The 24,553-nt window shown below is 44.1% G+C and overlaps 1 protein-coding gene across 1 annotated transcript in view; it reads right to left on the bottom strand.

Annotated features, from left to right (window-relative positions):
- The window catches only part of dpp10 (dipeptidyl peptidase like 10), a 137,355-nt gene that overhangs the window by 17,482 nt on the left and 95,320 nt on the right, over positions 1-24,553 (bottom strand). The window contains exons 4-9 of the mRNA XM_084023318.1: positions 16,073-16,167; positions 15,908-15,982; positions 2,547-2,599; positions 2,193-2,274; positions 883-1,003; positions 527-681 (exon numbers count right to left, since the gene is read on the bottom strand). Of these exons, the coding sequence (XP_083879444.1) occupies positions 527-681; positions 883-1,003; positions 2,193-2,274; positions 2,547-2,599; positions 15,908-15,982; positions 16,073-16,167 (581 nt within the window). The remainder of the gene's footprint in view (positions 1-526; positions 682-882; positions 1,004-2,192; positions 2,275-2,546; positions 2,600-15,907; positions 15,983-16,072; positions 16,168-24,553) is intronic.

Here is a 24,553-nt window from a genome sequence, read left to right on the forward strand (position 1 = left end):
CATGGGGTACGGGTACTGACCTTGGGGTACGGGTACTGCTTCCCTTTGGGGTACGGGTACTGACCATGGGGTATGGGTACTGACCTTGGGGTACGGGTACTGACCATGGGGTACGGGTACTGACCATTGGGTACGGGTACTGACCTTGGGGTACGGGTACTGGCATTGGGGTACGGGTACTGACCATGGGGTACGAGTACTGACCTTGGGGTACGGGTACTGACCTTGGGGTATGGGTACTGACCATGGGGTACGGGTACTGACCTTGGGGTACGGGTACTGACCATGGGGTACGGGTACTTACCATGGGGTATGGGTACTGACCTTGGGGTACGGGTACTGACCATGGGGTACGGGTACTGACCTTGGGGTACGGGTACTGACATTGGGGTACGGGTACTGACCATGGGGTATGGGTACTGACCTTGGGGTACGGGTACTGACCATTGGGTACGGGTACTGACATTGGGGTACGGGTACTGACCATTGGGGTACGGGTACTGACCATTGGGGTACGGGTACTGACCTTGGGGTACGGGTACTGCTTCCCTTTGGGGTACATCATGCCGGTGAAGCGCGGTAAAGCCATGTTGGGCACCAGACTGTCATTGAGGACCAGGAAGGCCAGCCGCTCCCCGTCAGGTGACCACCAGTGAGCCACGTGGCTCTGCAGGATCTCCTCTGTTTGGACGGAGAAACAGGATGAGCTCCGTTCTCATCAGTTTTAAAGTATTTTCAACACTTTGAAAACGAGGTTGGATATTATCATCTTGTGTATTTGCGATGGTTAAACCCAACCGTGTCATGGTGTGACATGGGCTTCCTGTCTGTGGACCAGGTTGTGGTTCAGGTTTGAGGAGTGCCTGGCGAGGTGACGCCTACCTTCATAGAGCCAGTCGGCGATGCCGTTGAAGATGATGCCTTCCTTTCCCGAGGACGTCAGCCTCAGGGAGTTGCTCTTCACATCTGACTGGTAGTAGATGTTGTTTTCAAATATGTAGATCTGCAGAGAGGAAGCAGACGTTACATCGTGAGAACGAGAGGAGTGTGGAGTGAAGGGGAAGTAAAGTGGCAGATTTCAGGCTTCTCAACTTTAGCAAAACATCCAGTGGATTAACAATTATTATGTTAAACACAGAGAGTGTATCTGCCGGAGCATCCAAACTATTCTATTAGGATTAAAAGGTTGCAGGGCGCCGTCGCTAAGCCATCAAGTGATTAACTCTAATGTACTGTAAACTGTGTTTGTGGAAGTCACTCCTCTGAGGGCCTCGCCACTAAAATTAAACTCGCAGACAAGATGGAGATGCCTGCACCCCCCCCACCCCGCCGCTCTAATTCAAGAATGTCCTCAGGATTTCATCACCCAGTAAATATCTGTATGCACGAATCACTTCGCAGTAAACTTGTCTTCCTTCTTATTTGGGGGATAATCATTTTAGTTCTACAGTTCACAGGATCTTTTCCCAGCATGTGAACAACAAATATCATGTTGATGAGTTGATCAGTACCACAAACACACACGTTATGTCATCGTTTCTGAAAGATGATGAGGCTTCACATCCGTCTCACTCCCACCTCCTCATCACCATAACAAATGTCTAATGGACTCCTGTTTAAATTATGCTCAAATAGTACACAGTGAAATTTGCAAATGTGCAATGCTGCTCTGCTGGGCTTTAGGTTTTTTTTGCTGTCAACAAAAAAGGCTTCCCATCCGTCTGGTGAAGATAAATAATAAAAAATAAAAGGTACGATGGGAGGAAATTTGGATGTAATGAGGTACATCATGAGCAGAGTGGGATTCTGCACTAAAAACACTTTTTTGTGTGTCTGTCCTCACAGTTCAAACACACACACACACACACACACACACACACACACACACACACACACACACACACACACACACACACACACACACACACACAGTGAAAGCAGAAACATGTCATCCAGGCCTTGGGATGAAGATCAATTTTTTATTGGGTTCCACAAATTCTAATTAAAACTGAATTTATTTTTCTGTGGAAATTCTGATGAGAGCAAAAGCTGCAGTTGAAAGCTACGTACATTTCCACATTAGTAAATGTATAACCTTAAATAACCCTGATATACAATAAAGCGAATGCAGGTAGAATACGGTGATGCTGAACGGCAGCGTGAGGCCAGCGAACGTTTCTCGGTGTTCTCACCAGTTGTTGGCCTTGAACTCCCCAGGCAGCGTACTGCAGGACCGAGTTCACCACCTCAGGGGGGTCCAGCTCCCAAACCTCCCTGAAAGAGACCAGAACCAAGGTCATCACAAACATCCATTGGTGGTGAGCCCACAAGGTCATTTTAACAATAGGCATTAAGTCATGCAAAGGTGTGAAAAGTTGATGGTTCAAGGAAATATGTGTCGATACGGGCATACATCGGTTTATATGATATATCAAGAACATATCCTTTACTGAGAGTATCTGTGTGGCAGCCTCACAGCTACTTGTTTCTTAGTGATGAGTGTTTTTGTTTTACCCTCACAGCCGCTGAGAAACACACACACTCACCGTGTGTGGATGTTGTAGATACTGTAGGAGGCCATGTAGGAATGGCGGTAAACCTGCAGCAGAGTAAAGATGCAGAGATTAAAAAGACGACATTGTCTGAAACATTAACAAGAGAAGCGGCAGAATAATAACATCATGACAAAAAAAAAAGATGAAAAGGGAAAAAGGCATCTGACAAAACAGACCGCTGGCTGTTCTCAGAGATAGAATCTGTAGATAATGCAATTTGCATGTGTGACAGCTGTGGGACGAGACATTTTAATTCCATCTGAGAAACGCATCATCGGCCCGGGAGAGAGACGGGCAGAGAGACAGGTAGAGAGAGACGGGTGTGAAGCTGTCTGAACCCCCACCGGAGGAGCTGCAGCTGACATGATAATAGACCTCTGACCGCGGATGCTGATCGGCCTCGCGACAGATTCCTTTTTGCATCTCATTACGCAGATGACACTCACGCATTCAGCTCTGAACAGAGAATATATTACAAGAGGAGATTTACACTTTAATGCAAAAGCTCAGAGCTCCACTTCAGTGACGTTGGGTGTGAACTGGGGCATAATTATATGTCCGTCATCAAGACACTGTGGCGTGAATCACAATGTGACGTTCTCTTGGTCGACCCTCTAGTTTGTCCAGTTTTGTAGAATTTCTATGCATTCATTTTTCTGTTCCTCACATGCATTATATCCTCTTCTCAGCACTAATATGTTTTCTTTTTTGCCAGTTTATGTTGAGTATGTAGCTGCCATAAACCAGCAATGCAAGAAAAATGACAATAATCATGATGATCACTCACATATTATTATGGTATCACTCAAGGTTGTGAACGATATGTTTTTACTGTTTGTACACACAAACAAGGGCAGGGGAGTGTCGGTTAGATAACTACAATACAGTCTATGTACACAAAGTTCTGCCACAGTAAACATAAATATGATTCCTCTGTATAAGAGAATGTCATGAGCCCTCCCTGAACACACAACGGTGTCTGAAACATCACTGAAACAACACCGAGGGGCCTCGTCTGGTGAACGAAGGGCCCTTTTCACTCGGGTAGGACATCACTTCAATGCTGTGAAATATGCACAAAGGTTTTCATGAACGACGGACACGTCAACCCCAGGGATCCGACGTGGATCTAACTCTCCGTACAGAAGGTTACCAACTGGGTATCAAGGAAGCAGGCAAGACATTTACACAAAGCATGTTGTGTGTACTAAATTTGTTGAAATCGTATTCCATGACTGAGTATAAATGTTGAAAATGTTGGAGCCATTGAACAATTAAGATCAAATGATAAAGAGTAGAACTCATAATCTTAATTATGCAGATTAATAAAATGACAGACATGAGAATCCAACCAGCACTCCCTGCTCATCTTGTTAAGAGAACCAGAACACAAACGTAAGCTACATATCGATATCTGTGTGTATAAAAGTAGTGTGGGTGTGTAGGTGGATTCCAGATCAGATCAGTCCAGGGATCAGTTATTAGCACATTTATATTTTACTGAGGCCGTTAAGGCCAGAAGAACCACGCACCCCCAATGGCACAAATGAGAGCGTTAAGTGGTCCCTGGTCCGCGTTGAGCCAGAGGCTACAAGCGTTCTGCATCATCTTGGAAGTTGGTTTCGGAGCGTTTCCTCCAGGTGGACCAGGCTGGACCTTCTGATTTATGTTTGTGTGTTAGTGCTGGCAGCTTGATGCCGTCTCCAGGAACACGAGTCCACCTCCTCAATAACTTACAAGACTCACTTCCTGCCGAGCTCATCATACAGCCTATGATTGAGAGTCCTTTTAATAGACATCACTGAGATTTATGGAAACCTGCAATTAAAAAAGGCACCACTCTGGAGATAAAAAACACAAAGGAGGTCGGAGCCCACAGAGTTCATAACGCTTTGTATTAATCATGTTATTAATAACTATTTCCATATTTCTGGTAGCTGAAGCTGCTTTTAGATGTGTTCAAACTGTCGTAGTTCATGTTGTGGTGTTCACATGCAGCCAGCAGAGGGCTAATTGTTCATCGCATTAGCTAACAAAGAACAGAACCGCCGTCTGGTCGAGAGGCAGACACATCGTTAGCAGCTCATTAGATTTATATACAAATGTGTAAATTCCTTATCCAGCAGATAAAAACACAAGCAACCAACACAACCAGACACTGAAGTCAGATTAGTACACTTTATTTGAATATCCGAGTACGTCGTCTGAGCCAGCAGCCATAACGACACATATTTATGTTTGTAATGTGGCAACGACTAATGGCTATGATGATGATGATGATGATGATGATGGAAGGCTAGGTAGAAGTCCATGTAGGTCTGCATGGGTCAAACAAACACAGGACTTTCACCCTGAAACAGAGTCAACATTTCAGGTTACGTTTATGTAGACAGCTTGTTGAGGAAAAATAAGGGAAAATGTCTCCATCAACGGAGCCGAGTTGGAGCAGGTTTACAAGATTACAGCTAGTACCATGGACCAGCATCAGTGACGAGAGGTGCCCGCACAGAGCCCAGGGATATTAATAGAGCAAACCCACCCAGACAGTCTGTTCAGGCTGCTGCCATCTGGAAGACATGCATCAGCTGCTTTACCAGCAGACCTCAGAGCAGCTTCTTTCCTCTGGCAGTGGGATTTAATTCACCCTCCACCCTCCACCCTCCACCATATGATATACTTTTTTCGTGTGTTTTTTTTCTCTTATGTAGCGAATGGGACTAAAAATTAAAACGGTTGTTGCAAATTGTACAATGAACATCCAATGAAACATTAAAGTCAAGCTGAAAAATGCCTGTTAAACCCTTTTAGATCACATCTCTGCTCAAAGTGTCGGCTATTTGGCAGCTTCTGCGCTACAGAAATGACTAAAAGCAGCTCTGAACAACATTTTATGTTCATAATGGATCCGACTGTACCGTTGGTATGGCGACGCTCCCTTTCTAACTTGTTTGGGTTTTCTGCTTTGCAGCTTTACTGTGTTGGTTCTCTCCTATCGCTGATTCCATCATAAACCACAGTTCCCTGCTGAACACCAAAGAGCAAACACACAGCGGAGCGTTTGGAGGAGTTAGATATTTCTGTCAGCAGTGGGTGGAACAGAACTACACTGTACTCTCCTTAAACATGAGGTATTACATAAAGGTACTAGGTTGATGTTCCAGTGTAAACGCTGTCCAACCCCCACAGAGAACACGGCATATTATCAGTTTTTTACTCCAAATTAGGAGATTAAAGCAACTAAACAGATGTTAATGAGGCATGAGGCAGTTCTAAAGACATTATAAACAAAGACTACAGTAAGGCTCTGGATTCCAGCCTAAGCACCCATGAACCGCCCATAACAATAAGCTGCAGCATCAATAATACAGCCGCTTGTATGATGAAAGGAAATGTTTAGAGAAGAGGATTCACTGAGCTCCGAGTGACTCGACTTCATGTAGAGTATCTTCAGCACACCCTCGATAGAACTATGCAGGCAGTATTACAAATATCTCTTTGTTGCTGAGAAGTAAAAAGTGTCAATTTCTCAAACTTCCCCGTTTCCGGCCATGAAATCAGAAAACTTTCCGTAACACGAGCAGGTATCGAGCTCACGTGGGTACGGTGACCTTTTGTTCCGGCTCAACGGTAACATAAAAAAAGGTTGGTGACATTTCCCAAACTCAATACAACAGATGCTGTGAGGACGGATGTAATGATTACAAAGCTGATCTTTGAAAGCACATATTATATTATTGACCACGGCGATGTGACAACCAGGCTTGGGGGCGGAGTCTATGACTCATATCACCTGTTCAATTCCACAGTGAAGTGAACCATTCAAGCATTACAAACCCTGCACATTTGATTGGACTGCTTAAAAAGTGGGCGGGCTTAGAATGCATCTCTGTCCAGAAAAGTCCAGTCCTAGGAACCGCTGAGGCACTAGAGGACCCTGAGGCCCCCGGGTCTCTGGAAGAGGACCTGAACTTGGAGGAGGAAACTCAAGACTGCCCCCAACGGGGCCAGTGAGGAATCTTTTTATATTTATATATTTCAACAAAGTTAATCAATGATTCAACATTGTGCCTCTTTCCCTCCTCTGTCAGTCTTTAAAAAAAGGTGTGCTGGTGATTTTAAGAGTATTTCAACATTCATAAGGATCTGTTAAACCCCCCTACGTGGTCTACGTGTAATCTGAGTCTTCTAGAACAGAACCCAGAACGGTGGTTTCATGTCAACTCACTGACAGTGTGTTATCTCCCGGGAGACACGATCGCATGACATCAAACTAACTACAGAGTAACACAAAGAGAGAAAAAAGCAGCACCGACACTTAAAGAGTGTCTTGGGAGTGTCACCACAGAGGAAGCCCCCCCCCCCCCGCTTGGCATCAGCCCACTTATAAGCAAAGAGAAAATCGATGGCGTAGTGGGAGCAGCTCCCGGACGGATCAGCGCTCTGGAAAACATGTCAGGCCAAATGGCGACTGAAGAACAACAAAGCCTGGACTCTGCTCTCACACTGTATAGCGCTCACAAAAACACCTGGTTGCCGTGGCGATGTGGTCACGAAGCTTTGGGCTTTGAACTTCTTTCACCTTCGTGTTTGTGACACAGCACGAGCTTCCCCTTTGTAGAAATGCCTACTTCAAGACGATGCACAGAAACACACCATTAGTGTGGTTCTACAGCGAGTTGGGGAACCGTTCCGTCGTCGGTCCGGCGTTGTTCTCCAAGATCAACATTCAAAGGGAATAACAAAACAAAAGTATTGCCCTCCAAGTCTAATTAAATGGGATGTTTTAGACACTTCCCAAGTGGTTTTGACAAGACTTTCATTTTCACACAGAAACACACTAATTGGCTGCAGCGATCTTAAAGAAAACGGTAGGTTTTTACTTCTGCAGCTCCGGACCGAGGCTGGATGATGACACTCGGCTCGATAAATTGACTGCAGAGATCTCAGAGTGCAGCGACATAAATACAAACCGGTCCGACGGTTCGGACTTGTCGTAAACCAACCGTGTTCGGTGAACTATGAGATGATTAGCCAGACTTTCTGTGGAAAACATCACTCAGTTTACAGACCCACGTCCGGGTTGAACCTTTCCCTAATGCACTTAAGGCCTCAGCTTTTATCTGCAACCAGGGATTATTGATGGGCTTGTAAAGTTTAACCTCCAAATAATGACAACGTCCAGGTAGTTTACCAGCGACACAACGACATGTATGACTGTTTAAACGTCGCGGTTTCAAACATGTAGTAACTGGTGGAAGACTTTGTGTGTTTTGATGCATGGTTGCTTTGTGAAGTAATACATGACATGGCAGTTACGTAACAATATTGATTCATTATATTATATCAGACAAAATAACATTAAACATGTTTTAAATCAAGACTTAATGGAACTCTAAAATCCCATATTCATGGGTCCAACAACACTTTAACCACCAGATCCGTTTTCCTGATCCTAACAAAGAGATTCTGTTTCCTCAACGTAACGTAATTATTTTGAGGCTTTTTTCCTGAACGGAACTTTATTTTTGTAGTGTAAAGTCGTCCTCACTGACAGAGAAAAGACACAAAGGATACTTTCACCAGTTGACATACATTAGTCTGAATGTATGTCATGAAAATGAAAAAAACATTGTCAATTCTCGTCCCTTTACGTGAATGAGTGACTCATTTACAAACTGTTGTGAGACTGTGTAGTTTATGTAGTGTTGTTGTTTGCTAGTGCAGCGTTGGTGAGAACCGCACAGAATATAATGTATGAACAAACTTGAAGGAAAATGGCTTTTTTTAAACGTGTGTACCGACGGCCAGAAACCTTGTGAGTCGCATCCTGTGGAGCGCAGAACAAATGTGAAGCGTTGAATGCAGCGACGCCTCGACATGCAAACAATGGAGGCTGTCACTCCGAATCAGGGAGAAATCCATCAGACGTCAAACCCACACACTTCTGTGCCTTACAGCTAATAAGATACTTTCTTTTCTTCTTTAAAAGGAATGTGTCAAATGCTTCCCACTGGATTTCAACGCTTTACATTCCACTGAAACGAAGACGACATTTAAAGAGTGAAAAAGTCACGAGGCTTCAAGGATTTGCGGCGACAAGAAAGAATTACAAGATGTCAAGGCTAAATGAAAAACCTGCACAGGTCTGTTGTCAGTAGCGACAAACAGACAGATTAGGAGCTTTTATCAAGTTTAATCACTCAGGAACAGACGCAGGCAGATAACAGGGTAATCCGACAGACAGGTGACGCTAAAGAGTCCGGCTCCCTGTATCAGCAGACCCCCGACAAGCCTGAAGAGCTTCTGTTGGTACACACTGGTGGTGGGTTTTGTGGGCGGAGCCAAACTGGTATCAGGAAGTGATAGTTCTGTAGCAGCGCTGTCTCATGTGAGCGCTAAAATCAGAGATTATAGGGATCGTCTGGATCCTTCTCTTATTATGTGACTGGTTTGCCAGTAATAGACAAACTGTCTGATGTTAATAGAATAACAATAATCAGTGTGGTGAGTTCACTGACCTAAAGAACAACCCAGTATCTCCACCAAAGAACAACCCAGTATCTCCACCAAAGAACAACCCACTATCTCTACACTAAAGAAAAAAACAGTATCTCTACACTAAAGAACAACCCACTATCTCTACACTAAATAAAAAAAAACAGTATCTCTACACTAAAGAACAACCCACTATCTCTACACTAAAGAACAACCCAGTATCTCTACACTAAAGAAAAAAACAGTATCTCTACACTAAAGAACAACCCACTATCTCTACACTAAATAACAACCCAGTATCTCTACTAAAGAACAACCCACTATCTCTACACTAAAGAAAAAACCAGTATCTCTACACTAAAGAACAACCCACTATCTCTACACTAAAGAACAACCCAGTATCTCTACTAAAGAACAACCCACTATCTCTACACTAAAGAACAAACCAGTATCTCTACACTAAAGAACAACCCAGTATCTCCACCAAAGAACAACCCACTATCTCTACACTAAAGAACAACCCAGTATCTCCACCAAAGAACAACCCACTATCTCTACACTAAAGAACAACCCAGTATCTCCACCAAAGAACAACCCACTATCTCTACACTAAAGAACAACCCAGTATCTCCACCAAAGAACAACCCACTATCTCTACACTAAAGAACAACCCAGTATCTCTACACTAAAGAAAAAAACAGTATCTCTACACTAAAGAACAACCCAGTATCTCTACACTAAAGAACAACCCACTATCTCTACACTAAAGAACAACCCACTATCTCTACACTAAAGAACAACCCACTATCTCTACACTAAAGAACAACCCACTATCTCTACACTAAAGAACAACCCACTATCTCTACACTAAAAAACAACCTAGTATCTCTACACTAAAGAACAACCCACTATCTCTACACTAAAAAACAACCTAGTATCTCTACACTAAAGAACAACCCACTATCTCTACACTAAAAAACAACCTAGTATCTCTACACTAAAGAACAACCCACTATCTCTACACTAAAGAACAACCCAGTATCTCTACACTAAAGAACAAACCAGTATCTCTACACTAAATAACAACCCACTATCTCTACACTAAACAAAAAAACAGTATCTCTACACTAAAGAACAACCCAGTATCTCTACACTAAAGAACAACCCACTATCTCTACACTAAAGAACAACCCAGTATCTCTACACTAAAGAACAACCCACTATCTCTACTAGAGAACAACCCAGTATCTCTACACTAAAGAACAACCCACTATCTCTACACTAAAGAACAACCCACTATCTCTACACTAAAGAACAAACCAGTATCTCTACACTAAAGAACAACCCAGTATCTCTACACTAAACAAAAAAACAGTATATCTACACTAAAGAACAACCCAGTATCTCTACACTAAAGAACAACCCACTATCTCTACACTAAAGAACAAACCAGTATCTCTACACTAAAGAACAACCCAGTATCTCTACACTAAAGAACAACCCACTATCTCTACACTAAAGAACAACCCAGTATCTCTACACTAAAGAACAACCCACTATCTCTACTAAAGAACAACCCAGTATCTCTACACTAAAGAACAACCCAGTATCTCTACACTAAAGAACAACCCACTATCTCTACTAAAGAACAACCCAGTATCTCTACACTAAAGAACAAACCAGTATCTCTACACTAAAGAACAACCCAGTATCTCTACACTAAAGAACAAACCAGTATCTCTACACTAAAGAACAACCCAGTATCTCCACTAAAGAACAAACCAGTATCTCTACACTAAAGAACAACCCACTATCTCTACACTAAAGAACAACCCAGTATCTCTACACTAAAGAACAACCCACTATCTCTACACTAAAGAACAACCCACTATCTCTACTAAAGAACAACCCAGTATCTCTACACTAAAGAACAAACCAGTATCTCTACACTAAAGAACAACCCAGTATCTCCACTAAAGAACAACCCACTATCTCTACACTAAAGAACAAACCAGTATCTCTACACTAAAGAACAACCCAGTATCTCCACTAAAGAACAACCCACTATCTCTACTAAAGAACAAACCAGTATCTCTACACTAAAGAACAACCCAGTATCTCCACTAAAGAACAACCCAGTATCTCTACACTACAGAACAACCCAGTATCTCTACACTAAAGAACAAACCAGTATCTCTACACTACAGAACAACCCAGTATCTCTACACTACAGAACAACCCAGTATCTCTACACTAAAGAACAAACCAGTATCTCTACACTAAAGAACAACCCAGTATCTCCACTGTAGATTCTAGAAAAAGAAGAAGATATTTTCTTGCATTGATATTCCGACATCGTACAACACATCAACACATTTGTATTTTTCTGTTTTCCCGCCACACCACCGAGCAGCCGGCGGCGGCGACTCCAGCGCTCCCATAATGAAAGGCTGCCGTACAGTAGCTGCTGAAGGGCGAGCAGGAAGACGGAAGTATCTAGAACAACGCTGCAGTTCAAAGCCAACATGGGATCAAAGCGTGCGATTAGCAGCAGAGCCAGCTCTTAGTGATCCTCTTCATCATTCATTACAGGTGAAGAAGAACGTGGTAGAAACCCCAGATCAAAGCCTGGAGCTGCAACACACCCACATTACAGTTCAGCTCGGAGGGCGAGAATAGGAAAAGAAAGAAAAAGCAATCATGGGGAAAAATGCATATAATAATAAATGAGAATGTCTATTGAATGGAAGGAAAACAGATTGCATTCAGATGCTACACTAAGTGATTGGACACCACATTACGGTGCAGCGTCGACGGCTTCAGCACCTGATGGACAAACAGGACCCACATTAATATGTTAAACATCGAGCTGATGTCACACGACGGCACAGATTTCTAATCAGCCGACGGAGAGACCCGGAGGTTATTTAAAAAGTCACGCGTCGTAATCATAATATTGTACCTGAGAAAGAAACTATTAGAATTAATGAATATTTCCAATTAGGTGCAGAATAATAACGTCTTCTCCCCTGGATTCCTGGTGAGTTAAATGATTTAAATGAGAATGAGTCTACATTGACTTTGGTTTCACACGGGACGCAAACAGGAGTCTCCTGGGTGAAAGTCCTGTGTATGTCTGACCCCTCCATCCATGCATCTCATTATTAGAGATGGATTTGTGTGTGTGTGACAATGGGAACGTAACATCCAACTACATTCAACTTGCAGTAACTGATTTAGTGGCCACTTGGGGGCAGCAGAAACACAACGACATCACATTTTAACAATAGATCTGTATATGACTTTTTCAATATTTGATAAAAACCATAAAAATTCTCTCACCTTAACCGAGTTAATAATCATTTATCCCTCAATCATATATTGCAGGGGGAGAAAATAGGAATTATATTGCCAATGCAAGCAAACATTGATATTTACTGCAGAAAACATGTTTTATATGAAGCGAACGCCTCAGAGATACGGCTGCAAACTGACAGACGCTTTTATGTATGTGCAGCAGATTCCAGGGTTTTTCTTCTGTATTGGCTCTACCAATTAAATTCCAGTGTGGAGGCTGCGAGTCTTTGCGTCCGCCATTCTTCACCTAACATATGACAGCGGCTTTTCTCCGTCCGTCGCGTAGCTCCGGAGGGATTAAACGTTTTGCCTTCATGTGCACCTCAGAAGCTTTTTGTCATAAATAACACACACACTGTTTCACCGCGTCAGCAGCGTCCACGCAGGCCGAATCAACCATCAGTAATTACACAGCAGAGTGAACATCTGGCTTCGGTGTCATCAGAAAAAGTCCATCACTCTGATTTAATAAAGAAAAGCTTCTCTTGCTGCTATAATATCCTCACTCCATCAACATTAGTAACGGAGCCCACAATTAACCTCGTTAACACAACAATGTGAACTTGTTTGGGGATTTTAAAACCTTAATTTATTAGTATGTTCTTTATAGTCGGGGTCTGTTCTCAAAGAGGGCTTGATCAGGTTCCAGATTGGGACCCAGTGACGAGACCACCACAACAGCAGCACGACGGGCTAAAGGCCGACACATTATTATTATTATTATTATAAATTCAATCTATCAAAGAAGCAAAACCAACGATTGAACGACTTGTTCATACTAAAACACCTTCTTCCACCGAGGCCTTTAAAGGGCCGGTTCAGAACCGACGTCTAAGAACCACATTTTTTTTACAGTGTTTAGCGTTGCCATGACGATGATTGTGGTTCTGGACACACGGACCGAAACAGAGACCCAAACACGTGGCTTTAGCATCAGATATAAGAATGATACAGATTTCTAGAGGATATTAACAGTATCTCACTTCATATATTTTCAACTAGAAATCTCTCATAACTGAAAGCAGCTCATGAATATGAATCCGTGTGTCGTATTATTTGGGAGAATCCTTCTGATGGATATGAAAGTAGTAAGTGATTAAACCACTTGTCTGTGTGTGTAGCCAATTAATCTGAGAACGAAAGGCTAATTTCTCTCATCTAAATGTTATGGGTTTCTGCTCCGTTCTGGTGCCAGGAGCCGTAATCAGGACGTCCACGTTGGAACATTAAATATTTATGGAGGTTTGGCTCCTCGGACCAGCTCTACGGGCCGCTCTACTGGCTCTCTGGATGGAAGGGTCAATCTGGTGGTGGGTCGGTCATATACCTTCACACTAGCTGATGGACATTCATGGTGCCCAGAGGATGAATCCTGCCATATCCAGTGATCCCCTCCCTGACATTTTCTCCAACACCAGCAGCAGTTCTTATCTTGTAAAATGGTTCAAACTTTCTAACTTCTGTGTGGCGCCACCATGAGGTGGACAGAAGTTGGTTCTGTTCACACATAGATGACATTTAATCACTTTGGTGTGATCCCTGGTCTTTTGCTCCAGGACCATCATCAGGTCGAAATCTTTATTTTTCCTATATTTTTTTTAACAAAAGCCAAAAAATGAAACCCCAGAATTCTACAACTAAATAAAATCACAAGAATAAAAGCAACAAATAGAAAAGCTGCGGCTAAACCACCAGCTCCTCTCTTCCCCTTCACTCTTATAAACGGCCTTTTGCCTCCTCAGCTTTACCTACCTGGAACATACCACCTGCCCAGGTATTGTAGGGGGAGCTAAACTGAGCAGGTGTCCAAACAACACGGAATAATTAACATGCAATTGTTACAAGATCTTTAAGTTACTGCTGCCATATCCATACATCTGTATGCAACCACCTACACACAACAACTCATCTAAATATTGTAGAGAGTCATTTCCTGCAGAACTACCTCACCTATCCTCCTCCGTCTTAGCAGCAGCCATGATTCCTGCTGAGAGGCCAGAATGAGACAAACCTGTTCACACTCCGCTTGATTGAGCAGCTGATCCATCGATACACCAACGATAGGAACCCCATGATTCCACAGGACACTAAACACGCCTGTGTGATCTATACAGTCCAATATATACAGTGTCATATAAACCAAACACTGGACTGAAATGAACAATTAAACACTAAACATGTTTTTTGTGTCATGAACTAGAGCTTCCACAACAGAAACATCTCTATAAGCTGGATCACAAATAGACCATCAGCTCCTCTTTGCTCCTTCAACCTTAAAATAAACCGGTTGGTCGGATTGTTCCAAACTATGTAAATGAGCTGTGATGAATCACCTCGTCACTAATCCCCACACCTGATCCTTCCACAGTGGAGATTTGCATATCTCATTTTTTTGCATCTGCCACTTTTCTGATGGAAAGCTGGTAATTACGGTTAGAGCTCGGCCCGCTGCGCCCCCCGTCACCACGTAGCGAGCACCGCGGACCACAGGACCAGGTTTATTCAGCCCCGGTGATTCATTTTACCGTGAGTTTGTCTTTGTAACTCTGAGACGGCATTTCTTAGGATCACGTCAAATATACAATGTGGGCTGCTTTTCATACCACTTCCTTTCAAGATCGCAGGTAATCTCCTTAAAAACCAAGTCTGGTCTCACATAGACCTGGTCTCACAACCACCTGCTGGTCTCACACAGACCTGCTGGTCTCACATAGACCTGCTGGTCTCACAACCACCTGCTGGTCTCACACAGACCTGCTGGTCTCACATAGACCTGCTGGTCTCACATAGACCTGCTAGTCTCACATAGACCTGCTGGTCTCACAACCACCTGCTGGTCTCACACAGACCTGCTGGTCTCACAACCACCTGCTGGTCTCACACAGACCTGCTGGTCTCACATAGACCTGCTGGTCTCACATAGACCTGCAGTAAATGCATTGATTTCACTTCATTGACTAAAGTGAAGGACTGAGATAATCCATATAGAAACGTATGAATGGCAGTAAATATGTAACTGATCACATTTTGTTTTCACTCCCTTATAGACTCTTACATCATGTTATCTTCATCCCGCTGTTTAATGTTTCTATGACAACAATATCTTCACACCAACCTTTTACTACTTGCTGCCTATAATGTCGGCTCTCTCATCAGTGACTACCACGAAGCAAACATGACATCAGCTTCAACAACCAGCGGTTCATTTCAACATGGACGACAAGGTCATCGCTAGCAGCTGTTTAAAATGCTACTGCTACATACATGTAGAAGCTAGCAAGGCAGCGGCGTTCTCAGCCCTTTATGGAAGAACAAACGCCTGGCGAGGGAACTTTATGTGGTTCTGTATGTGAATGGTCATGTGATTGAAAAGAAAGCAGCAGTGTGGATGAGTTATGAATGTTATGTTATGGATTCTATGTACGTTTCACAGGAATGAGTGGCGTCATGACAGAGATGTGAAAAATATGAAAGACCTTCATGTTTGCAAAGAAACGTACCTGTTTGACATCGTAAGCGAAGAGCACATACTTCAGGTCGGGGGACACAGAATACTTGGCCACGTTGAAATTGATCTGCAGAAACAAAGACAGACGTACACTAGATTATTTTAGCATTTGTACACTCATAACTGAATACTCAGCACGACAAAGTAATCTGCTTACAAACGTGGTGTTGGTCAGGACGATCTCCGTCTCGTTGGTGGCGATGTTGAACTTGATGACGTGGCCGTCGGTGTTTCTGTAGATGACTTCAGAGTCTGAGACAGAGAGAAAAATAACATCTGTGTGAAGGAAAGCAGCGACGGCAGCCTCTGTTTGGATGTGTGGAGTTGGAAACAAACAGCTCTCTAAGCCTCATCCTTCCCTCAGACAAAATTAACAGTAACAATGCAGCAGAACGCCAGACGGCTCCAGTCTGTGCAGCTGAAACCAAAAGTGATTAACTGGGAGAATCGGGAGTGAGATTTCTCTGGCAGACGAACACAAAGGAAGGCTGCGTTCATCATCTTCTAGGTAAAGCAGCTTTCCAAGGAGACAGCTGATTGGACGAGACGGGTTTGTTTGTTTGCTGTCAGAGCTCAAACGTTCAGGAAGCTCCGACGTCACCATGAAATCTCTCTGTCAGCACGATTCTGGTTTCAAGTCCAACGGTGGAGCCAAATGCAAAAAGAGCCCAATCCACAAAAAGCTGTAACGAAAGGCGTTTTTACGCAGATATTCTGCTGTAACCACGGAAACAAGAGCCCTCGATACGCCGCCATCACACCTTTTAGAGACACAGCTTTGGGAACCGGAGGTTAAACATCGGCGTCGCTGGTAGTGCGATGGATTCTATCAGGGTCAGAAATGCGATTTAACGACGGAAGGTGAACCTTTGCTCGTCGTGTACATTTACTCGACTCCAGAGCCATCAAGTGAACGCTCCACATGGGTTTGAGCGGGTGTTGGATGGGTCCCCTGAGAGTCTTAGACCAGTCCATGTGGTCGTTAGGGTCACACAAGTCCGAGTGTGGTTGGCTGTCGGTTTGTCTGGGGACTGATCTGAGGTCTGTACTGGATGAGGCTCCACTGTTGAGAGACTAAAATAGCCTCTTTAACTCTTCTCTCCAACCATCTGTCTTCCTCAGACAGAATGAGAACATCTGTGTCCCCAAAGCGTCCCTCAATGTGTCCTTCAGATCCAGATGGACTGCTGAGTCCAGACCTGAGGACCTGGTTCTCCTGTGTTGTATCTGTTTGTGCAGCGGTTGTTTAGTTTCCCCAACGTCCAGGTCTGTTCGTTCCTCCCTGCATTTGGATACACCACACTGCCCAGAAGGCTTCTGGGTAATTTGTCCTTGCAGTAGACAAGGTTTTGCCTCGGGGAGTTGCTGGACTCGAGGTGCACAGGGACGCAGTGTTTATGTGTGTTTAATCAATGCATGTTATACTTGTGAGTGTTGGTGACGTTACTTAACCCTTAAATCCGTCAGTAAAATAGGCCGATGAATCCCCGAGTCCCTCTGCAGGACTCTCTGGGGTCATCAATGCCTCGGGGACCCGTACAGTAATGAATTACAAGTCAGCACAGCTGCCGTCGCTGAATTCCTCTGTTATAGCCAAACAGCTGCCTGACGGCGTGTTGGGACGGCGTTCTGCACCCTGAGACAGGCTTCCCCTGGTCCACCCTGGTCCACCCAGGTCCACGAGGTCCTCCATGGTCCACCATGGTCCACGTGCTCTGATCGGATGTGAAAATATAATAAAATAAAATAGACGTAACCCTTTAAGAGCTGCAGCCTTAATGGACTTTCCTGGTTCAACATTGCTGCGATGCAGTTGCTTGAAATAGCCGACGCCCTCCAAACACATCGCGCCTCTCTGACGAGGTCACTTTTAATATGCAGTGATGTCACAACCTCAAATCAATGCATATCATTGCTCGCGGGCCGAGAGAGAGGAATTCATATTTACAGCTGATAAAAAGGAGCCCGTCCCTGTGATCTTTAAAACATCACCGTGGGTCTCTGCTCTGCACTTGTCTCCTTAAATAATGAAATGTTGGCAGCTGAAGAGGAACCAGCTGAGACTCTGATGTATAAGTAATGTGCTACGTCTGTAACGCCATGAATAATGAACGGGCTGAACTCGGCTGGATTAAGTCACGGTCACCGTTAGCACGCTTGCAGGATTATAAACTCAGAGGCAAGACTCCATCCATGTGGAGATGCTTTTCATTCTGTTCATGTAGAATAATTCAGGACTTTCAGTTGGAATATTGATCTGAAACAAACCTTTTTTTTATATGATTACAAAACATACAGTTCCTAAGCTCTCCTCATGAAAACACAGTCATTCTCTTCCAGTCCGTCTTTCTGGACCCATCACCATCTCTGGTTTGGTTGAAGTAAAGCCTCCATTCTCAGAGTTAATTGCCGTCTCTCCGCTGCCGTCGGCCTTTCTGCTGTTAACAGCTTAGGCTTGTCGCTTAGCGCCAACAGTCGGAAACACACTTTTAAACGATGCCTTATAGATGTAATACGAGTGAAGATTTGGCAACTGGATTGATCATTCCCAGCCTCAAATGAATTCATGAACTGGAAATGCGGCAAGTGCAGGGGATTGTGGGTAGGAGGACACACGCATGTTACCTTGTAAATCCTCTGAACAAAGGAATCCGTCCTCGGGAGGACTCAAAGGATCGCGGACACAGAAAACGTCCTTCGGCGGGATTATATGTCGGAGCATCGTTGAAATGCAGCCGTGACTTTGAGAAACGGCCCATTTGTCAGCTGGGATTTAATTAAAGATACGGTGAGGAATAAAGTGTTGGTAGTGGAGGCTGGTATTCATCAGGACCAATCAAATCAGCTCTTCCTCTTTGCTTTTTAAAACCTCTCAAAGCTTGTAGGTCAAAAATAACAGCGAGCCACGAAAAGAGAAGGTGGCGTCATCACGTTATATGCAGAACTATCATCACTACAGGTTCATTCTGTCAGACCTGTCAATCAGCAGGTAAGCCCCGCCCCCTAAAGCATCCCCTGCTTTCTGGTCTGGTGGACTCTAAATGGACCATAATGTACTAAATGAACATCATGCTGGATTGAAGAAGACTTGAAACTAGAGATTGAGACCATAAACTCATGTTTACAATGTTTACTGAGATAATACATCAAGAGAGAAGTAGGACCATTTTCTCATAGACTTCTATACAACCAGAGAGGAGTCGCCCCCTGGTGGCCAGCAGAGAGAAGTAGGACCATTTTCTCATAGACTTCTATACAACCAGAGAGGAGTCGCCCCCTGGTGGCCAGCAGAGAGAAGTAGGACCATTTTCTCATAGACTTCTATACAACCAGAGAGGAGTCGCCCCCTGGTGGCCAGCAGAGAGAAGTAGGACCATTTTCTCATAGACTTCTATACAACCAGAGAGGAGTCGCCCCCTGGTGGCCAGCAGAGGGAATGACAGTTTAAGGCACTTTCAGACCTGAAGGTTACTTCGGTGATAAAACCTACAGGCTGTCTCCTCAGATGATAATTCAAAGTATATCACCCTGACCTTTTCCAGTATTGATAACACTTGAAGGTAATTGTTTATTTATTTTGTATGATAAAAGTTCTCCCCATCTACAGCCATCATTGTGTTTCCATAGAGACCATAGAGTGATCTCAGTGATCCAGAGCCCCCCCCCCCCCCCCCCCCCCCCCCGTCCAGGTTCTCCTCTGTTGAACCCTCCATCACTCACTGAAGTCCGTAACGCTCTCTTGTTTAACATCTCCTCACCTGTCACATTCATCTTGACCGCCTCTCAGATTAGTCTCGGCCCACTTTGCATTAGTGTTTGACTTTATGTCAAACTGTTCTCCCTTTATGTTTGTGGCTGGCACATTAAATCACAGCTCTGATGAAACGCCACTGGAAGCTGCTATTAATATTTCTTTTATGGCCTCAGGTTCCTCTCACTGACACCGTTGAACTTATCGTACGACGTCTGAAAGGCTAACAGGAACTCTTCAGAGGGAAAGTTTTCTTTTTGCAAGGTGACATTTTCGGGAATACAACTTGTCTACGAACAAAGCTTACATTGATTTTGCGTATTATGTTGAAATGATCGTTTTGTTAGTGAATCAGTAGAAAGCTGTAGGAACAGTTTGGTTCTGATGCAGAGCACAGCGAGAGGTCGGTCACATGACAGCCGCATGTGGAGACGGTGTTCTGGAATGAAACAGGTTTTATCTCGCTGGAGGGAGGGAATGTCACCGGGTCCCGCCGGCTCACACCCAGAAAAAAGGCTGCACACAAACATTCCACAGCATGAAGCTGCCGGCACGTCGTCACCACAGGCAAAGGCAAGAAAAGCATCAAAAATAAACGCTATTTCACCCGAGACTGTCAACCCCCAGATACTAATCATGTTTGAAATGCTTTGACAGGTGAACGTGTTTTCTCCCCCCATACGATTAAACAGCCGAGTCCTGAAGAATAAATGAGGCCGGGGTAATGACGCCCCCCTTCCACCGTCTCCACCGCCACACATTGTAATTTCCTTTGAACAAAACGCCAGATTCCGTTTGGTTCCAACTGTCCGGCTCTGGAGTCGGCTGCCCACATAATAACTGTCAGGGGGAGAGATTAATTCTGCCCGCTGAATGGAGGCAGCAGTATGGAATAACGGCATTCAGCTCTAACTATAGCAGCCGGTAATTACATGTCACGTTACTTAATGGAGTCTGTTTCTGATGGTGTGCAGAAATGATCATTTACACACACTGTAAAAGTGTTGCAGCTGTCGCAAATTTGCATCCCTGCTGATATGGATGGATTTGGTTTGAAATATAGATTTAAGATGCGTTTGTGTCCACATACTTTTGGTTGATGGGACTTTTTTTTTCCTGAAATCTGATAGATGTTTAAAGACACGGGTTACAATGTAATGTTCCAATGTTGTCAAGTCCAAAAGTCTAAATGTATTTAAAAAACGATAGATGTGATTATTTAAAAAAATACACAACATGTTTCTAACAAAATATTCTGCTTCAATCCATATTTGTCTGCCTTTAACCTTTCAACACTTTCACTGCGGTCAGAAAACAGTTTGTTCTCCTGCTTGCCGGGGGCGGTCTATCTACCAGAACCACAAATTACATTTACATCGCAACCAAACCATTTCATATACAGTATATATATATATATATATATATATATGGATCAGCCACTTATTTGTTTTGTAGTAGGTCATGGTTATTAAGATTTTTGAAAGCAGCTGCAACCTTTCTTTGTGCCACGATGTTCCATGTATTGCATCAACAACCCTCCCTCAGACTTCCTGCAGACTTCGCCACACAGCTGCCGGCTGCCGTCTCCTCTGTGCAGGGAGGTCGGGGAGTTGGAAAACAGCGAGCAGTGAATTTTTAGCTCGGCTGAAAAACCCTTCCAGTGGCAAATGAGGATCCACGGCCAGCGGAGTGTGGAGTCTGGGGGGACGAGTAGGAACTCTGGGCTTGGATATAATATGCACAGCACACGCTGAATTATTTAGCGGCGGTTGCGTAACGCCTGAACGCCGTGTCTGCTGGGTGCCCGCGGTTCCGCCAAATGTCACAGCCGGTCAAGCTCAAAGCCAACTTGTTAAAGATAGAACACGAGTGCTCGGCGCTGCAGATGCTGACGGTAAAATATGGCGGCGTGAGTCGGCGTGTGGGGATGCCAGCCAACGCTAGAGCCGCTGCTGGAGCTAAAGTGAGTCATTAAAAGCAGCATCTGCTGCTCACTGCTTACACACTTTAGTTTTCTTGTCGATGAACAAAAAAGCCTCCGTTGGATCACATGATGCACATTCGTACAACACCACAATTCGATGTTGAACTTCAATCAAAACATCATGAAATTCATCATAACGGCAATTATGAAAGCAACAGATGTGTTCTGGATTGGACCAGTGTGGATGGCTGCTAACGCCGGTGGAATAAATAAACCCTGTGGGCAAAAGACTTAAAAGCAGATTAAGGACACAAGAGCTCATTGAGAGCTGCATGACACACGAACCATCATGAATACAACAACAACTCAGTGGTTAATGAGAGCCAATCAGTGGTGAACACGCTCACGTTTGAAGAACAGGGGTTGTTGGGGGGGAAGGGGGCCTCTAGCCATCCGTAGAGTCTGAATATTTATCCATCGACATCAGGATGTAAAACACGCTGGAGACTGTTCGGCTGTTAGACTTCTAATCAGTCTGACTTCAAACAGGCAGAAGCCAAACTTTCCTTTTCCCCGAAACGATGTGATCTCATCACTACTGGACATGATTTGCCATTAAGGGGTGAGTATTGGCAAGAACCTCACGATACGATACGTATCACGATATTGCGATATAAATAAAGATGGAAACACAAGTACCTGTATATGTACATCAGATGATATTGATCAGAGGATGAATTGAGTCAAAACTATTTCATTCAAAACAGCCTCTCCATTTTATTAATTTCCATGAAATTCACTGGAATAAATATTGAAAAAAAAAAAAAAAAAGATAAAGTACTGCATTCACAACGCGTCTAAACATGAATCTTTTTTTTTTAATCGATCTTTGGAGTTGAAAAATCGATATTGTATTGGGGGGCAAAGTATCGCGATATATTGCCGTATCGATATTTTTACCCACCCCTAATCACTATAATGAGCCTTTTATTTGGTTTCTACATACTGAAGGTTTGTGATTAATGTGTAGCGGTTAACGTCTTTGGATTTGTGAAATGATCGCAGTTAACCTGACATGTGGCTAACGTCGTTGAGGTTTAGGCAACAAAGGTTAGGCGTTAAAATGTGTTGATTTGGCTTAAAAAAAGTTGTACTTGTAAACTACGGATATGTGTCATCAAGTCATGTGACTCAGTGACACAGCATTGTCAGCACAAAATCAATCAACTTCTGGTTTCACACGGGACACGAATGCCAGTTAAAGTCCTGCGCTTGTTTGACCCATCCACCATTAGAGGACTCTTCAAGATTCTCCAAAAAGGTCATTTCTAACACAGGTTCTAGGAACCAAGGACACTCTTCTAGGCACCAAGGACACTCTTCTAGGAACCAAGGACACTCTTCTAGGAACCCAGGACACTCTTCTAGGAACCAAGGACACTTTTCAAGGAACCAAGGACACTCTTCTAGGAACCAAGGACACTCTTCTAGGAACCCAGGACACTGTTCTAGGAACCCAGGAGACTCTTCTAGGAACCAAGGACACTTTTCAAGGAACCAAGGACACTCTTCTAGGAACCAAGGACACTCTTCTAGGAACCAAGGACACTCTTCTAGGAACCCAGGACACTGTTCTAGGAACCCAGGAGACTCTTCTAGGAACCAAGGACACTTTTCAAGGAACCCAGGAGACTCTTCTAGGTACCCAGGAACCTTCCCTGTGACCAGAATCAGAAATCAGAAGGGCCCTGCTCCGGATCACGGGTCAAACACAAACCTCACAGCTGATTCTTCATACAGGCAGCGAGCTCCCGAGTCAATATTAGGGACGGACGTTTCTTGTAAAGTCTATTGACTTTAGTAAAAGAAAGTTGAAATGAGAAATACCACCAAGTATTAAAAGTCCAAACTCATCCTTTGTAACAGCAGTCTGCTAAACTATCCCACCTATCTTCCTACAGCGCTATCCCATTAGCTTCCACACGGGGAGCATCTCACACAGCAAAACATAAGACAAAACATATAATATATAAAAGCATCAATATGTGTCAGGAATAAAAAACTAGACTAGTGAAATACCATTTGGACCACGACTACGACAGTACAATGACATCACTCTGAAAGTAGCTCAGCACGAACCGTCCAATCAGCCGCCCGTTGGGAAGACCATTGAGCCCTAAATTAGAGCTCACCCTCTGGCCCTCGGACTCGATTCTTTCCCCCACCAGAGAAATCAACGAGGTACATTCTCTGATTAGATTACAAGATTAAGAGATAGATTAGCACCACACCTCCTCTGCAACATGGAGCCTTTTAGACATCGTCAATAAAGAGAGATTTAATTAATTACCAAGCCTTATTTAACAAGCCACTCTGAACCGCTCCGATCGACTCGGTGGGCTCGCGTACACGGTGGTCCAGTGGGTCTGGATCTCCTAGCATGAACAGTTCGGTGGTGGCTGTGGTTGCATGTGAAAATGCCCCCCTGAAACAAAGCACTCCCGCTATGCGTTCTTTTGCAGGCATTAGATCTGTCCATCACAGCTAATGAGTTTCATCTGGGCTCCTTTTTAATTCCTCCACACGCCGCAGCCTAACGATGACACGCTTCACTTCCATCAGACCTGCAGATAATTTATGGGTGCAAGAAGGCAACCCGCCGGTGTCAAGAGCCTCCCCTCATGTGTGCCGAGCGTTTCTGACATCACTGGAGGAGGAGGATGGGACCCAGAGGGAACAGCTTTCCATTTAAATATGCACACAGAGAGAAAATCTGTGGCTGCAGCATCAGCAGCATGCATCTCCTCCAGATCACAGTGTTCCTCCGCGTCCTCCTCTAAAACAACGTCAGCAACAAAAGCAGGTGAACATCACACAAGCTCCTCCAGGGAGTGGTGTTGTGTAAGCGGACCCCCGGTCCTCCACCTCGGGGGGGGAGCAGCAGAGTCCTCGTCACCTGGATG

The sequence above is a fragment of the Eutrigla gurnardus genome (assembly GCF_963514095.1).
Source record: "Eutrigla gurnardus genome assembly, chromosome: 12".
In the NCBI taxonomy this organism is placed as follows: Eukaryota; Metazoa; Chordata; class Actinopteri; order Perciformes; family Triglidae; genus Eutrigla; species Eutrigla gurnardus.